The sequence below is a fragment of the Lepisma saccharinum genome, chromosome 15, assembly GCF_977018435.1.
Source record: "Lepisma saccharinum chromosome 15, izLepSacc3.1, whole genome shotgun sequence".
Taxonomy (NCBI): domain Eukaryota; kingdom Metazoa; phylum Arthropoda; class Insecta; order Zygentoma; family Lepismatidae; genus Lepisma; species Lepisma saccharinum.
The window spans coordinates 74,381,309-74,399,680 of NC_139243.1; the positions used below are offsets into that span (position 1 = coordinate 74,381,309).

General features: G+C 37.0%; 1 protein-coding gene across 1 annotated transcript in view; it reads right to left on the minus strand.

Annotated features, from left to right (window-relative positions):
* Positions 1-16,217: 16,217 nt before the first annotated feature.
* Positions 16,218-18,372, minus strand: part of LOC145999339 (uncharacterized) — a 478,836-nt gene continuing 476,681 nt past the window's right edge. The window contains exon 8 of the mRNA XM_083136280.1: positions 16,218-16,332. Within this exon, the coding sequence (XP_082992406.1) occupies positions 16,218-16,332 (115 nt within the window). The remainder of the gene's footprint in view (positions 16,333-18,372) is intronic.

Consider the following 18,372-nt stretch of genomic DNA (forward strand, 5'->3'; position numbering starts at 1 on the left):
TCCTTTTTCTTGTTTGCATTCTTTGCTATTCCTAAGATGCTTGTCCCTCCCTTCCTGTAAGTTTTAATGCCCACTTTCCTAAGCACTTTGCATATCTTTTCTGTGGTCTTCCCCATACTCCTTATTCCAAACCTTCTCTCGATTTCTTTCTCTTCCAATTCTCCCCTTCCTCTTTTCTTCCTTCTTCTGTTTATGTCTAGTCTATCCTGATTCTCATAGTCATTCTTTTCCAGCTGTTTCCATAGGCTATTTATTTTGCCTACTTTTTCACATTCCTTCATGCATATTTTCTTTATTCTGTCCTCCATATTCTTTATGAAATTTCTTTTTGTCACCTCACTTACATCACTTCTTTTGTGGCAGAATACCCCTGCTGCACACTTCTTCTGATGCCAAGTGGTTTCAATTTCTTCTCCTCTCTTCCTTTTCATGAATATATCAAGGTAGCTTAACTTGCCTTCTTCTTCTATTTCAAGTTCCAATAATATCCCTCTTTCTTCATCTTGAATTTCTTTGGCAAAAATGTCGAGCTGCCTCTTCGTTCCCTTCCATATGCCAAAACAATCGTCTGCATATCTGCAAAACAGAATTATTTTGTCACCTCCTTTTTCTATCACTTTCCTTTCCCATTCATTCATAACCAATTCAGCCAATGCTGGGCTTAGGCTAGAACCTATATTCAGTCCTTCACTCATTAATATTATTTTATCTCCCATTATACTGTAATGCTCAAGGTCCCGGGTTCGATCCCCAGCCGGTTCAAATCCGGGAACTTTTCTAAGGATGGAAGCGGCCCCGGCGCCCACCCAGCGTTGAATAACATGGGTACCTGGGGGAAACCCTGGGGGGTAAAGGCGGTCAGGGGCATGGTGCTGATCACATCATCCCCACTCACGATCGGATCAAGAAAGTGTGGGGCGTTACCCCCACACCCCCTATACGCCTTCATGGCGTGGTGCCAATCACAGGGGAGCACTTTACTTTTTTTTTTTTACCCATTATACTGTAACCGTTATTCCAAATGGTATCCAGCGCCTTCACTACCCTTTCACTATCCCATTCTCCTATAATTTCTTGTCCCATTCTCTTTTTAATAATGTCCAAAACGTGTCCCCTCTTGATACTCGGGAACATCCTTTTTACATCTAAGCTAAACATTGTCGTCTTCATCTCATTTAACTTAAGTCCTTTTATGAGGTCTACTACTTGTTCACTGTTCTTAACTGCTCTGCTTTCTTGCTGTGTTACTAACACTTCAATAACTTTCTTTAATTTCTTTTCCAAGGGTTCCAAAATATTGTTTCTGCAGTTCATTACTGGTCTTAACTTTATCTCCTCTTTGTGTATCTTTGGAAGCCCTTCAAACTTGGTAGTCTTCTTCTTCTGTCTCCTTTATGCATTTCTTGAATCCACTTCTCCTACAGTCTTGTATGGCCCTTTCTTTTATAGTTTGTTCTTCTTCTGTTCCACAAATCTCCTCATATCTGTTTTCTTTTAGATCTTCAAACTTCCTCTCGTACCATTCTCTTTCCATCACCACAATTGCTCCTCCTTTATCTGCCTGCTCTATCACCACATCATTTCTTGTCTGATTTTCTTCATCCCTTCCCTTTCTTTTTGACTCAAATTATCTACTTTTCCTTGTTTTCCCATTTCTTTCTTCAGTATGGCTGCTGTTCTTCTTCTAATCTTGTCTCTTGCTGGTTCTTCTTTTATATGGAGCACTGCTTCTTCAATGTCATATATAACTTCCTCATATTCTACATTTCTTTCTCTAACTTTGAAACCTCTTTCTAGGTTTAAAAAAGCTTCCATTTCTTTTGATAGGTCTACCTTCCCTATTACCACAACTCTTCTTCTTCCTCTTCTCCCCTTTCCTCTTTCCATCCTAGTCCATCTCCTTTCTTCTTCAACTTTATTTTTATTTTCTCTCTAAATTTCTCCTGCCAGCTTTTCATTTTGTAAAATGTATATTCTCTCGTAAAAAGGGTGAGACCATCTTCAATAAAGTTCACAAGTGAAAACCACCTGCTAGAAAGTTCCAGAACAACTTTCTAATAGTCTGGAGGGAGTAATATTTTGTGTATATATAATGCCCTGTTTCTGTATCTTGTTACTTTTGTACTTGATACAGAGTCTGAACAAGACCTTGCTAGAAGGTTCAAACGTTACGTTTAGTTTATGTCTTTAATAAAATAAATTACTGCCTTGGTCAGCATATTTATTCTTTCATAATCATGGAAACAAGGCTTAATGGTGTTATAATTGGACATTTTCCAAGGCTGATAAGGAAAATTAACAACTGGAAGGACTTGAAGAGGAAAGAAATACACAAAGACGAAAAAGAGAAGTTTCTGAGAAAATGTTTAGAGAAAGGCACAGCGCCTAAAGGTTTAAAAACAAGTAAGGAGGGAGTGGTTTGCAATACCAAGAGATGGAAGATATTGGTTCAGAAAATGGAAAAAGAACTGATATGGAATGAAATAAGGGCAGGGAGAAGAAAGATAATAAAAATAATAAAGGAGAACCTGAAAAGAATTGAAAAAGCTATTGAAGATGGTCTCACCATTTTTACAATAGAATATACATTTTTTCGAAATGAAAAGCTGGCAGGAGAAATTTAGAGAGAAAATAAAAATAAAGTTGAAGAAGAAAGGAAAGGGACTAGGATGGAAAGAAGAAAGGGGAGAAGAGGAAGAAGAAGAGGATACCAGAAGAAGAGTTGTGGTAATAGGGAATGTAGACCTATCAAAAGAAATGGAAGCTTTCTTAAAACTAGGAAGAGGTTTCAAAGTTAAAGAAAGAAATGTAGAATATGAGGAAGTTATATATGACATTGAAGAAGCAGTGCTCCATATAAAAGAAGAACCAGCAAGAGACAAGATAAGAAGAAGAACAGCAGCCATACTGAAGAAAGAAATGGGAAAACAAGGAAAAGTAGATAATTTGAGTCAAAAAGAAAGGGAAGGGATGAAGAAAATCAGACAAGAAATGATGTGGTGATAGAGCAGGCAGATAAAGGAGGAGCAATTGTGGTGATGGAAAAAGAATGGTACGAGAGGAAGTTTGAAGACCTAAAAGAAAATGGATATGAGGAGATTTGTGGAACAGAAGAAGAACAAACTATAAAAGAAAGGGCCATACAAGACTGTAGGAGGAGTGGATTCAAGAAATGCATAAAGGAGACAGAAGAAGAAGACTACCAAGTTTGAAGGGCTTTCCAAAGATACACAAAGAGGAGATAAAGTTAAGACCAGTAATGAACTGCAGAAACAATATTTTGGAACCCTTGGAAAAGAAATTAAAGAAAGTTATTGAAGTGTTAGTAACACAGCAAGAAAGCAGAGCAGTTAAGAACAGTGAACAAGTAGTAGACCCCATAAAAGGACTTAAGTTAAATGAGATTAAGACGACAATGTTTAGCTTAGATGTAAAAAGTATGTTCCCGAGCATCAAGAGGGGACACGTTTTGGACATTATTAAAAAGAGAATGGGTGGAAATTTTGTGTGTATTTGTGCTTTTTACTTGAAGAAATGCCTAAGGAAGCATCTTCTCTGAGAACCAAATTGAGCAACTATGTGAAAGAATTTGGGTCCAGTGTGGGTGCAGTTTGGGTGCAGTTTGGGTCCAGTGTGTTTATATTGTAAGTTATGTGAAAATACTGTGAATTGCACAAAAAAATATTACGTTACGCAACACTTAGAAACTGCTAAACACAAATCGGTTTCTATTGAGAAGCAAAAGTCATGCGAGGTAAAACTGTCACTAATTACATCATATGCTATTTCTCCTAGGCAGTCTCAGTTTTCTGCAGATTTCTGTAAGGCATTCATAGTGGCAGACATTCCTTTGTGGAAATTGCAGAATGCCTCTTTAAGGGGATTCCTATCGATGTACACAGGTGAGCATGTACCGAATGAGCCACCACTGCGTAACAATTACATCGAAGGGTGTTACACGGGTGTCATTGAAAGAATTAGGGAGGAAGTTAGGGGGGGGGATTTGGGTGTCTATTGATGAAACAACCAATGCTATGGGAAGGTTTTTTGCTGATGTTGTAATTGGTACAATGGAACACAACGTAGAGCCCAAAATATTTTCATGGTGTTAAGCATGAAGATGTGTGTTTGTTTGTAACAGATGCAGCGCCATATATGAAGAAAGCAGAAACGGCCCTTAAAGCTATTTTCCCCGCTATGCTGCACATAACATGTTTCGCACATGCTCTCCATCGAGTTGCAGAGGAAATTCGTGTTTCATTTCCCGAAGTTGACTCTAATTTTCAATGCGAAGAAAATATTCCTCAAAGCGCCATCCCAGGTTCTTTTGTTTAAAGAAACAGCCCCTGAACTTGCTTTGACTCCACAGCCAATACTAACTAGATGGGTTACTTGGATAACTGCTGCAGTATATTATGCGACCAACTATCAGAAGGTGGCTGAAGTAATTCATTCCCTATCTGAAGATGATGCTACATCAATTTACGTAACACAGCATCTTTTGAAAAATTCTGTTGTGTGAAATGACTTAGGATTCATCACCACCCATTATTCAAATATGGCAGACACAATAACATTACTGCAAGAGAGAAGTGAAACACTGATAAATTCTATGGACCATTTTCATTCTGCAGTTGACCAAATTTGTGCTGAACAAGGTGCTAAAGGTCAGGAGAAATGTCAGCGAGTTATTGCAGCTAATAAGGACTTTGACAAATTAAATTAAGGGCAATTCAACAAGTTCTGAAAGGTGAAAATATACAAAGTGAGTTAGATCCACATGTTCTCGCATGCTTTAAGTATGCTCCCATAACATCTGTGAAGGTTGAAAGGTCTTTTTCAATTCTAAAAAATTTGTTGTCCGACCGCAGACATAACTTGTTGGTTGATCACCTGAAGAAATACCTTGTTGTGATGTGCAACCGCAATTAGTACTTATTCAGAGACTGGCAAACCATACAGTACAAACTTCAAATGCATTTAAACAGTTTCATAGTTTGAACTGCTGTGTGGAATATATAGTGTAAATTTTTAAACTGAAATAACCCTGTGTGCAGTGATAAAGTGTATATTTAAATAATTTGCGTACTGGTTGGAAGTAGCCAACAATTTCTTTTGTTAGACTATTGTGTGTAGACATTATACAATGGAAAATTTTGGGCTGACGTGACTCCTGTTTGCAGTGATTTATGAAGTACAATATTGGACTGCTGTCTCTAATGATGAGCTCCTGGTTTATTTTAAGCAACTATAAACAATGTACAGCTATGTTTCTATATCTTTTAAACATATATTTCTTTTTGTATGTCTATCTTCATTATTTTGAGTTAAATTTCATTGCCTTTTTCTTGCCTGTTTGTATTTTAATGCCTATTTTGAAAATTATAAGTGCTTATTTGCCTGCCTATTTTATATGTTTTTTTGTGCCTAAACATCCGGTCTCTAGTGATAGCCCTAAGGTTAGTGTTTTTGTGCCCTTAGCAAACAAAAATTGTACAGCCTGTTCTTCTTCCAGGAGGCAAACATAAATGGTATCGTGCATCTGGATATACTACAAAATTTTCTAATTCCTCAGTTCGACAAGGATGACCAAGATGTAGACCTTTACTCAGCAAGACGAGGCACCACCTCACTACCACATAGCAGTCAGAGATTTTCTTGATACCCGATTCCTAGGTCGGTGGTTTGTTCGTACAGGTTCAATTGCATGGCACCCTTGCTCCCCAGATTTGACTCCAGCTAGATTTTTCTTGCCGGGTTTCATTAAAGATCGGATTTTGTACAACCTTTACCTGCTGATCTTGCTGAACTGAGACTTCGCATTACCGCCGCTGCTGCAGAAGTAACGCCTAACTTACTGGTGAAAGTCTTGAATGAAATTGACTTCAGGTGGGATGTATGTCGCATTACAAATGGTAGCCACATCGACCCAACATGAATGTTGTATGACAAACTTGATGTGTTTTGCTTTGCAATGGCACCTCAACAGACTCTGTAAGTTACCTGAATACATTTCTATATGCTTTCAAAGTTGTAAAGTCCTTTTTGAATCACCTGTATTTGCTATATGCCAATTTAGTACAAAATAAACATTGGCAAAAATAAGTTTTGATCTTTTCTCACATGAAGAATTACTGAAACATAAATGAAGGTGTCCTACAGTAGTTGTAGATGGGGAAACAGCGTAGATAGTAGAATTGTAGTTAATGCATGATTAAGTGTTAGAAGTGCGGTTTTGCTAACCCTGTACTTTGAATTAATTGAATGTTGGATTTTGAGTAGGGGTGAGTCGATACCACTTTGAACCAATACCGATACTTGTGTAATTCCAAATTTAAAATAACAAAGGTTATATTATACTATATACACATATACATACATATAATATATATATATATAAATTATGTGTGTGTGTCTGTGTAATTATTAAAATTACATTTTACATGTACGCCTTTCTGACGAGGGGCGATGAATAAATTAACCCATCAAACCATGCTCTGTTGCAACGATGCATCTCAACTTTTCATTTTTTTTAAAGTGACAATCGATCAGATGTTTCAATTATTAGAGAAATATTAAGTGAAGCTAAGAGCAAAGCAATCGTGTGGTCATCATCCTCCTCTCCCCCAATTTTGAAAAATGAGATCATGCCTCTTCAACATCAGCTAAAACTAAAGGATCACTCTTCCAAAACTAACATTAAATCATCCGTGAACACAAGAATAATTGGCAATTTACCAGAAAGAACACGACGTCTAAAACTAACAGTAAAGCTGTAATGTGAAACCAATCTCGCCTCATTTTGTCCTTTAACAAAGACAAGAATAATAATTAGTAAACGAAATGTAAGGGGAGAATGAAAACTTACCAGTTTCTTGCTTCTATATCAGGCGATTGACTTCAGAACAGTGATATTCGAAATGACTTTCCTTTCAATATACTTTCGGCAAATGATTTCTAAGAAAAATTAAATGCATAGTTCTATCGCTTGGCGTGGGAGGAAATCCAAACCCATCACTACACTTTCCAGAAAGTAACTGCCGTCATCTGTGGTTCAAAGAAAATTATTCCCCTGCTGAGGTCCCTGTGTTGAAACCAAGTTATATCCAGGTTGGGACAAACAAAAGTCTAAAGTTGGAAAGGAAAAGGGAGGTTAGCCCAGGTATTTCAACTTCCAGGAAAATGCTATGTACTATGTCTGAGACACGTCCACCACTTTCATGGGCGATGACCTTTTTGACTGCGGGAGGTCACTAAAGAGAGAAATGTCCGCAAACACCAAAGAAAGTAGAAGGATTACCCACAGGTGCATCATTGGCTTTCGGGACCTCATTGGGGTTATTGTTACACGAGACCACATTTGTACGAACAAAGCCTGGTAGACTTCGAAGAGAACTAAACAGAAGCAGCAAACTCCTATGGGGAGAATTACATGTTATGCTTCATTTGCAAGATACTTGACTGCAAGTCTTATCTGCGTACAGATCTTTATGTCACGTACTTGCTGTTCCCGGAAACTTGAGTACAGTTCATTTAACAAATGTGCAACTATTTTTCATTTTTTCAAACCCAAAGGTAAGTTTGAAAAGGTGATCGAAACTTTGAAATGGAAAAAGACAATTGGTTTTGGTTGTGCCACTAGCAACTCATAAACAATGGTATCGGTGCAAAAATAACAACCGATACTTACTGATACAGATACCTCCAGTATTGGCCAATACCTATACTCCAGTATTGGCTGATACCGATATATCAGCATCGGTATCAGTTCAGACTTAATTTTGTGTATTCTTCAACATATTACTGTTTTGGGTTACAATATCCCAATTTCTGGTGAAACTCTTAACTTTTGAAGCGGTGCATTAACCGCAAGCCATTGCTTCACAACAAAGTTATTTCTGTTAATGCTAGTTTGGGATTTGACATCCACAGCCTCAGTTGCGCTCCAATCAAACCCTTGCTCCCAACTAGTACATTAGAGCCATATATTCTATTCTTAGTTTAGTGCATTAATTTGAATGTTAATCTGACAAAATTGACATTTGTGTTTTATTATTTCTCCCCCTTTTTCAGACGTCAAACAGATACTCAGTGGCGGTGCCAGGATTAAACATCTGGGGTTGCTGATGGGGTGCAGAATGAAATTTAGGGGGTGTGACGTTGAAAATAAAGAAAACATGAAAATAAACAAAACATGAAATATGCATGCACGTTTTAGTCCCTAAATCAAATATCTATCAACTTTTAGTATAGTCATCTATGATAATATGCTAATGAAACTGAAGAATAACAGCGACTTTCTACATTTTTGCCTGATTTTTGCCAATTGAGGTACTGGACCTACAGTTTAATTGATTGATTTGATTGATTTAGTTTATTTTACTTCGCGTTTTGTGCCTCTTGGCTAATTTGCGAAGATGGTGATGAAATGATGAAATTGATGAATGGACATTCACAAACAACCAAGTACGAGCGGGATTCGAACCTGGGACCCTTGGCATCGCAGCGCGACGTGCTAACCACTCGGCCACAGGGTCCGGCGGACCTACAGTTTAAGGTGGGATCCGAACCACTATGTGCCTCCACCGATTATCGAACCTGGGATCCGTTGATTACAAAGCACAACCAATTGTGGTACAATATTTAGTTATTAATCAATGTCAAAGGCATTGTATAGGTGACAACAACTGTTGAGTGTTCAGTTTGTGTGCCTTGGGTAAAAGAAAGGCAGCCTAAAGTTCTGCAATTTGAAAAAGAAAATAACACAATAAATACGAAATTATGTAGACACTTTCATGTAAATATCAATTCAGTTTTTTTGGACTGCTTCACTTTTCTGAAAATGTTCTGTTGCGTTTGTTATACATAGCCTCCCTTCCATCTAGGCAGATGCTGTGGTGTAAGGACAAAACGCTTCTTAGTTAAAATTCCTTGGGTCACACTCTTTCCAACAACTAAACACAACATTTCTTCGCAAACTTTTGGCATCTTTGTACCAGTCGTTGAAAAAGTCTGAAATGGTACATTTACTAGAACAAATAGAACAAATTAACAAGGAAACAACTGACACGATACAACTCGCATTAAATAATTGCCCGAGAACGACCTCATGATACTCGGAAGCAACTGTTTTTCTCCCAATGCAACTTAAAAAAAGAGGAAGAACAAGCAGGCGGACAACAAAATCGAGTATCAACAGTGCAACAACAACTGACACTGAGCTACAAACATTTATCGAAAAACACAAACAGACTACTTGAAACACAAGAAGAAACAATTCTGAAGAAATAAAGACAAGGGGTGCTGATCTTTATAGACTGCGAACAGCACAGGAAAATGTTGTAAATAATAACAACAGTCTCACTTCAGTACCTAATGTTCGGCCCTCGATATGACAATGGCATGGCATAATATGACATAGAATGATGGTAGAATATAGGTTTTGGATAGGGGTTGCTGAAGGGAGTGTGGAAGAAAATTAAGGGGTGCACAAGCACCCCCTCGTGCCCCGCTGGTGGCACCTTTGCACATACTACAATGACTGTATCATCAGCATGCAAGATATCCCAATTACACTCTACCTCACTAGCTAACTAATATGTTCTCTTTGGAACATACTCAAAAACGTAACATTAAAATAACCTGTTATTCATTTATTATTTAAATGTTCTATTAACATTAAGTATGATTGCCATAGCCAACAAAATTAATTAAGAAATATAAAATAAAATAAACAGCTTCGTGGAAACCATGATTAACAAGTTTCTCTGTCATTAAAATCGTACTGTTTATAATTGTAATTTTTTTTTAGCAATTTCAATATATTCTAGGAATTAGACAGATTTATCACCGCTATTTACATATCACTGATAAAGGCATATAATTTTATTTGCATGGTTGACAAAACACAAATATTTGCAGAATACTTACAAAAGAGAATACTCAGAATTGTGTTTCTCATAAAGGACATAGCTGGAGAGGAGACATTGCCCACTTTGAGTCAGTACTTTGCCCACTCTGAAGGCACTTTGCCCACTCTTATTGGAATTTCCAGAAAAATGATGTCTGTATTTCCCTTATGCTAAACAGTAGAGACTTCCATAGGGATCTTGGTTATGATTAGTAAATGACAAATATATTTTGTATTTAATTTCTATTAACGTTGTAATAACATTGTTTGAACATGAATAGGAATTTCTTTTAATGGATACCACTGCACAGTTGAATATTCAGAAAGTGAATGATTGGTAAATTCTTGGAAAATCTTAGCATAAAATGTTAACAACCGCATTGTATAAGTGTATGTATATTTGTTATTTACTGTTGGTTTGATTTCTTTTTGCATAATCAGGAAAATGAAGCCTGAAACATCCTGTAATGAGATCATTTGTCACTCAACCATCAAGGTGGCATTGTGTAGTTACCAATACTGAAGGGGCTGTATATATTGAATGGGAATTCTCTCAATTCTGGGAATTATGTGAAGTTTATTGTCAACAATTCATCATTTCCCCACATTGTTGCAAACTTATCTAGTTCTAGAGACTACTGTGATAGTAACATGATGCAAAATAATTTTTCATTAGTTAGTATCTTGAGATGGATGCAAATAGCTGGCAGTCCCGATGCATACACACATTTTAATAAACGTGGAAGTGAAAAGAAAAAAAAAGTAGTCAAACTGAAACCAAGGGATGATTTACGATTTCAAGACCAGAAAAGTGATGTATAATAAGCTAAACACAAAAACCCATATTTCAAATCTATCACAATAAATTTGGAGAATACCCATGTGATGGTCAGTTTGTTATAATCGTGACACATTCTTATGGAAAAATAGTGAATGTAAAAGTTACAAAGGCTATGTATTTATAATCTCAAAGTCCCTGTGACTAACATAAATTGAATTTCTTGATGCATATGAAATTAATTCACATTGGCAACATTAACAGTGGTGCTAGCATTGAACTGATGAAACACCGTAAATTTTCAAGTGATATCCTAGTTCTTCTGTAACTACCATGTAAAGAGAAAAACTTTGTGTAAGGCAGATTGCTTACACAATCGCCTACACCTTGCTTGACATGCATTTGCATATTATACATATTAGGTGCAACTTCTTGTAGATAAGTGTCTTTCAGGTATCATGCAGCCTCAGGTAATGACTCAATTCTGTTAATTTTTTATAATTAATTTCAAAAGCTTTTGCATGTAGTTACGTTTTTCCAGGTGCTAGTTGATTGCAATTTATTATTATTATATTTTAGAGAGTTTGAACATCCAAAGTCATAGTTCTGTATTTATATTTCAATATTTTTACATTAAAATAAATTAATGTAAATTCCTGTTGATAGCGGACAGGAACACCACACTTAGATTCCCCTACTACAACAGGTAGCACGGGGAAATAGCAGACGACATGGACACAGACAAACAGTTAACAACAGGGCACCTAGCGGAGAACTACGAACAATAGAAGCACGCCAGGCAACAGGACAACAAGTTCCAACGAGGATGGTGGCAGTGGCCACTGAAATTAATAGAACAAAAAAAAAATATTTGCAGATAAAGTGAGTACTAGTTTCTCTGTATTTATCTACTACCGTGTTTCTCATTTCCCAGTTATGAATAAATAATTTATATGATAATATTGTGAGTTTTGTTATGGATAGTACCGCATGTCTGAATAATCAGATGATTGTGAAATGTGCAGATTCTCTGGGTACATAAAAAGTTCTATACAGTTGAATTAACAATATTGCTGTGTGAAGACAGAGTTTAAGACAGGTTTGAAATCTTTCGATGACATGTGTGGCTCTGATTGCATAATTTATTTTTATTCTTTTGATTTGTTAAACTTTTCTTTAATATCTTTAATTGATATGGCAAGTTAATAAGGTATTACAGAAGGTCGATCCGTGTATTTGTGTTCGATTTTGAACCGTCACTCCTGTGCACAGAATATACCGATCCAAGCAGTTAAAAGCGTGGGAGTTCGATTAGAGCCTGTAGTATCATGGCACTATCGCGAGTGTGTGTTGTGTGCATCATGGCTCCTAAGGTGAACCGTTTTTGGGAGGACTACATAGTTGCACTTTTCCATGCCAAATATTCGGTGTCAAAAATTCAGAAACAGTGCAAAGAACATATGGATGTGCCTTGGATTCGACGACCATCAAGAATATAATCAAGCGGCATAAAAACCACGAGGTTATAGCTATTCAGTTGCCCACCAGGGGACGAGGAAGTGAGCATGCACTGCAATGATGAAACCCGTGTCTCGGAAGTTGCATCGAATGGCACTACAGGAAAACCCCCCGATGCAATGTATGATGGCCACACGACTCCACGTGGCGCAGTCAACTGTGAACCACACCCTGTGAGAAATTAAACCTCCGGAAGGTTTTTCAAAGCCGTGAACATTACCTCAGTGAGGCTTATCTGTGTAAGGTCTCATCACATACATCTTGTTCTACCCAGAACTTTCTGCAACAGATGGCAACAGACACCGGCATTCGGGCTATTCCATTTCAAGATAAACTGGTGAAATCAGCAGATACGAGTCCCGTGGATTTCTGTGGGTTTGGTCTACTGAAACGGGCACTTTCCTCTTATTGTGCCACCACTCTCTGGCGCCTGTGGAAAGCCTGTCAGGAGGACTGGCAGAAGATTCCACTTCCTGTACTTCATCGTAGCCTCCTACAATGGAAGTTACGGTGCAGAGCTATTGCCAAGACACATGGTGATCACATTGAGGCCAACCGATGGTGGTCCCGTGGATTTTCATAAGGTAAGTGCTAGTCCAAAATCGGACACATATACGCAGATGACCTTCTGTATAAGACAACATAAATTCACACACACACACACAAACTTCTTCTAGTATGTAATATTTTCTACTTGGCCAGGCTTTGCAAAGTGGTCCAAGCGAATTCACCATTAACTAGAAGTTGTGAAAATAGATTCAGTACACTTGTGGTTCAAGAACAGGAAGCTACTACTGGAATATAAAAATCCTAGAATTGAAAACTACCTGTGGTTATAAGATGAGAGTCATCTTCTGATGATGTGATCAATTTTAATTTGTAATAGCATAGACCTTTTCATCCAGTTAGCCTTATGTCTTTATAAACCTGATGCCAATTTTGGTTTGAAACTTAGTTTTTGTACTTCTAAGTTTTAATTTTGAAGTGTCCTTATGTAGTGTTGCATATGCCATAACTCAAGTTTGTGAATAGAATAACAAAACAACAAACAACCAGAAGTTAAGAATGTTAGCATAATGTCTCAAGTTTCAAGATTAATTAATTCTTGCATTTTTAATAAAATGTAAAATGCTGTACACGATATTTTTTCAAGAAAACGGCTAACACCTTCATCAATCATTCAGCAAAACATGATCTTCATATAACCAGGCTCTGGAATCCATGAAGAGTTGCTTATCCTGAAGGAGATCATGAAAACTAAATCACATGTTGAAGTTACCCTTCAGTTAGTGCTAGACCAAAAAATCCAGATAATGGGTATAGATATTCAAATCATCTGATATTCATTTTGGATACAACAGATAATCTGAATATCCTGATAATCCGGATAGTACAGAGCTGATGGATGATTTGTATAATGCAACCACCACCAAATGAACCTGCGAAGACCTGCGACTCCTGTTCACCACACTTCCGCAAGGAGAGGAGGAGCAGAGGGGAGAATGCTTCCTTGTGGACGGAGATGAACGGATCGAGGGCGGAAGCATTTTAGCAGAAGGTTATTTTCTTTATGGTCCCTCTATAAGGAATTTGTACAGTGATATACGAATATGATAAATAAAAGATTGGATAGCGTGTAAAACAGATAAATGGTAAAACTGCCCAGATAATGAACACATTTGATTATCCGGATAATCCAGACAATTCAGACATCTGAATAATCGGTATATCTTCATATCAGAATATCTGATGTTTCGATATTTGAAATCCTGATAAAAAAATTCCAACATCCGGATAACATTTTATTGTGATTTGGCTAGCCGTATTCCAGATCGCACTAGTATGTTGTTATAATTTTTATAATTTACAGGGTGTATTATTCAAATGTTATACTATAGAATGCACATAGTATGTGACTGTAAAATCATGTGCAAAAATACCAAGAAGTAGTATAAAAATCAAGATTGCAAACCTACTAAGGAATACAATACGCAAAATAATCTAACACAGTTATTTTTAGTGGTTATTATTTTATTTTATGTGCGATGTTTTGTTCTGGTTTCCGAGAACTTTCTGAAGCTACACTAAGAGATACATACAAAAACACAACCTCACATGGCTACTCACTCTACAATTCTCTCACTTGGGGCTCTACAAAAGTGTAGAGTGAGTAGCCATGTGAGGTTGTGTTTTTGAATGTATCTCTTAGTGTAGCTTCAAAAAGATCTGGGAAACCAGAACAAAACATAGCAGATAAAATAAAATAATAACTACTAAAAATAACTGTGTTTGATTATTTTGCATCTATAAAAAGTGGTTATGCGAATCTTTAAGAAGAACATACGAATACAACATGTAGCCTACCTGATAAAAAGTAAAAAACTATGGAAGTAGATTTCCATGTCCCATGTAGCGCTCAAATGTCAAACATTATGAGGTTAAATCCCATGCTTGTATACCTACTTACTCAATTTCATTGCTACAGTTAACACAGCATTACAGATACATCTTCATAGTAAAGTGCATACACAAATAAATGTGATATTGTCATGAAATTATCAACTAACATGGAAATCAAATTGTCCCTTTCATCACATGACTTACCTACCTTAAATGCAATGAAGCAAGTTTATCAAACATCCTTACTTATTGACTGATAGACAACCCACATGGGTGCTTGCATCCCTTCACAATTCTTAAAGATCCTTAGTCTAAGGGCACAGTGCAGGTGGATAGTATTGGCTTGGAAACTATATGATAAGTGGTGGAGTAACCTAAGTGCCATCCTAGAATCTGTCAATGATGAACTTACTCCTCTCAAAATTTTAATAGAAAACTTCTCTCCCTTGACAGTCCTTAATTCATATATTTTAGTCCCATTAATGAAACGAGTTTGAGTTCAGGGTCAATGAATTTAGCAGAACTGCTACTCTTGTACAGAATCTTGACAATCTTGACAAAATCATATAGAAAATATGACAAACCCATTGAATTACATCCTAGATAAGTACTTTGTATGCAGCACAGCACACATACTAGGGTTGAGATAACACTAACCTGAACCAATACGAATATTACTCATACAAATTTCTGCTGATATTGAGACATACTTGGAAATTTGGCAATTTAAAGAAGTTCAAAATACATTATTATTAAATATATAAATAAAAGGATCATCTTGCAACCATACCATTTCAGTCTACCATATTTCCATATCCAAAGTTCATGTGATATTAATGTTCTCACATTTGCTTTTTTCAGCCATAAAGATATTTTGTGTACCCTGTAGTATGTTATAATAATTTACTACAAACAAGATTTACGATCTGCTACAAATGGCCATGATCGGCTGCTGCGAAACACTGTTGGATGGGTAGATCAGTGTCACTGATTGATTGGTTGATGACGTACTTCACCCACTACCCTAGATAAACCTGCACTGTGGCCACTGAAATCCTATTGGCCCCTTTGGTCCCTTTCCAGTCAGACACATCAAACAAGAGACAAAAATAAACATTACAACACCTCAAATAAGACTAAAAATGAGCATGACAGTCAAAATTTGGTTTCCTTTTATATTTCAGAAAGCTCTGCTAGCTAAATGGATTGTTACAGACTGATGTTTTTCCAATTTGTTTATGATGAAAGGATGATACCAAAAGTTTCCCTGTAATTATATGAGCCCGCATTGGCAAAATCTCTTGAGTTTGACGAATAAAATCAGCAAGAGGGGGGAAAGAGGGGAGGAAGGTACAGTTAAAATAATAAAAAATAAATAAATTAATAAGAGAATCGGTTGATTATCTCTTCTTCAGTTTCATGTAAATACTAAACATTCCTGCCTTTTGGGTTAGCCTTGGAGATGGAGAAAAGAGACATAATAATATATGCAAATACAGTTATTAAAATAATGCCTCTTTTATGCCATGCTGTCCATCATTCTCTGTCATTTGCAACAAAAACAAGTCTCTGCGGTATAGGCTGATACCAAAAGAGACAGCCTAACGTTCCTTAAGGAACTGGAATCGAATCTGGGTGGCGTAGCTCATGAATGCCATCATCCTTAATGATGGCATATTCACTGCTCATGGAGAGCTTAATGGTAACATGCAAGAGGTAACACACACTGTATGGCAAACACAACACTTGGCTTTTATAACCTTTAAAATTGGATCAGCATGCTAAATGGAAATACCTGACTCTCACTGTGTGGAGGTGCTCCCTCGAGGTGTCGAACTACGGACTGGTAAATAAACGAGGTGTCCGTTTGTCATACTAGTCTGAATGCTCAGACTTCACTCTCCTTTACTTGGATTTCTTTATCGTAATTCTGCATGATGAACCCCATTGTCCTAGATATTTATTGCAATGGATTTTGCTAAGCAATGCCAAGTCAGTCACCTGCAACTTCTTCCTGGGTTACACCTGTTAACGTTTTTACGCCTTTGGTAACCCAGTAAAGCTTAGGTAACATCTGACACTGCATTCCTTACTGTTGAGTTCCTGGCTAGAAAGTGATAGCTAGTGTCTGGGATTTGGAAGTTCTTTTGTACCAATATATTTCCATTATTTGTGGATTATTAGGACATAAAAGAAACAGAAGGGAAGAGTGCTAGCAGAAATTACACAATCCACAACCCTCCTGCCTTGCTTGAATATAGATAAAAAAAATTGAATTCTACAGCGGCCTTTACACGTCTTTCGCAAGAACTCCGAAATAATCTGACCCGGAAACTGCCCATAATGGTAGTAATGCTAATTTAGAAAACATCCACCATGAGCGTGCAAGCAGGAATTTAAAATGAAATATATCTTCTATTTCCACACAGCCTTTACACCTACCAGGTAGTTATATGCCTTCGAGAAGTTTAGGCACAGCTTTCACTTTACCCATGCCTTTGATCTTGTCAATCATCTGCTTCCCAGGATGTGGAGGGTTTGTTCAGTAATCCTCTGAAAAACTAATCTGCCACAAGGAAGGGTCAGCGAATTTTTGGAAAGGACAAATGTTGCTCTTGGCTTTCATTCTAGCAACTCAAAAAAATGGTATCGGAAGGTATCTTTTGGAAAATTTCAACCAATACTTACAGATACCATTGGTATCAGCCAATACGATTACATCGGTTTCTGTATTCGCTGAGCCCTAGTAGTTACTGTAGTTAATTAATACATGACTTTTCCTTTTTGGCCTTTCAAAAATCCACCCTTGCTTACTATGATGTTCAGCTAAAGTTCCCACATGAGGAAGTGACTGGTAACTAAGGTGCTACCACACAAATTATTTCATAATTATACCTTTGTTCAACCTTATTCTGGAAATGTGTACCTTTTTAGTTGTAATTGTCAACAACTAATTTTAGTATGATTTGAGGAATAATGCCTAATGAATGAAACCTTTTGACTTGTTGGCTTTTACTGTATAAATTATTTAGAGTGCTGGAAGCTCTTCTAAATGTTTTTTTCTTTTTTTTTCTTTGAATAACATGACATAACTAAACAAGGGAGTGGTTATCTATAATAATGGAGAATTGTTGAAGTTCTTGGGTACCTTAAAAATATGTAGCCTTGGCACGACACAATTTAGATACATGTTCCATGTTCCACATAAAAATTCTTGCAACTAAGACAATAACCATTCCCTAATTAGAATCTTACCTACCTCAAAACATGAAGTACCAATAAGCATTCATTAATTATGATGATTGAATTTTTATTTATATTGTTCAATGTTCATTATTTAAAATTGATCTACTCAGGAGACATTTACTGTGGTAACACATGGGTAAGAAGTATAGATCGACAACAAGGAAAAAAACCTTGGGACGAAAAGTCCCCGCGCAGCTTTCCCTTCTTCCCTCCACCTCGGGCCATAAGGAAGCATGGTCCACTCTCCCCCCCTTCCCAACTCGCGGGGTACGGTGCACAGGAGTCGCGGGTCTGTGCAGGTTGTTTTGCTCGTGGTTCCACTATAGTACTGGTTTACAGCATAAATGCACAATGAATGAACTGTTGATTAACAATTAGCATCTCAAAGCAAAAACCTGAAGGTAATTTTGTAGCTTGTCCTGCACTATTGTATTTGCATACCAGAACATATATAATTGTAAACATGATATTGGGAATTTACCAAAAATGAACGGATGGTGCAGTGCAGAAATTAATTATT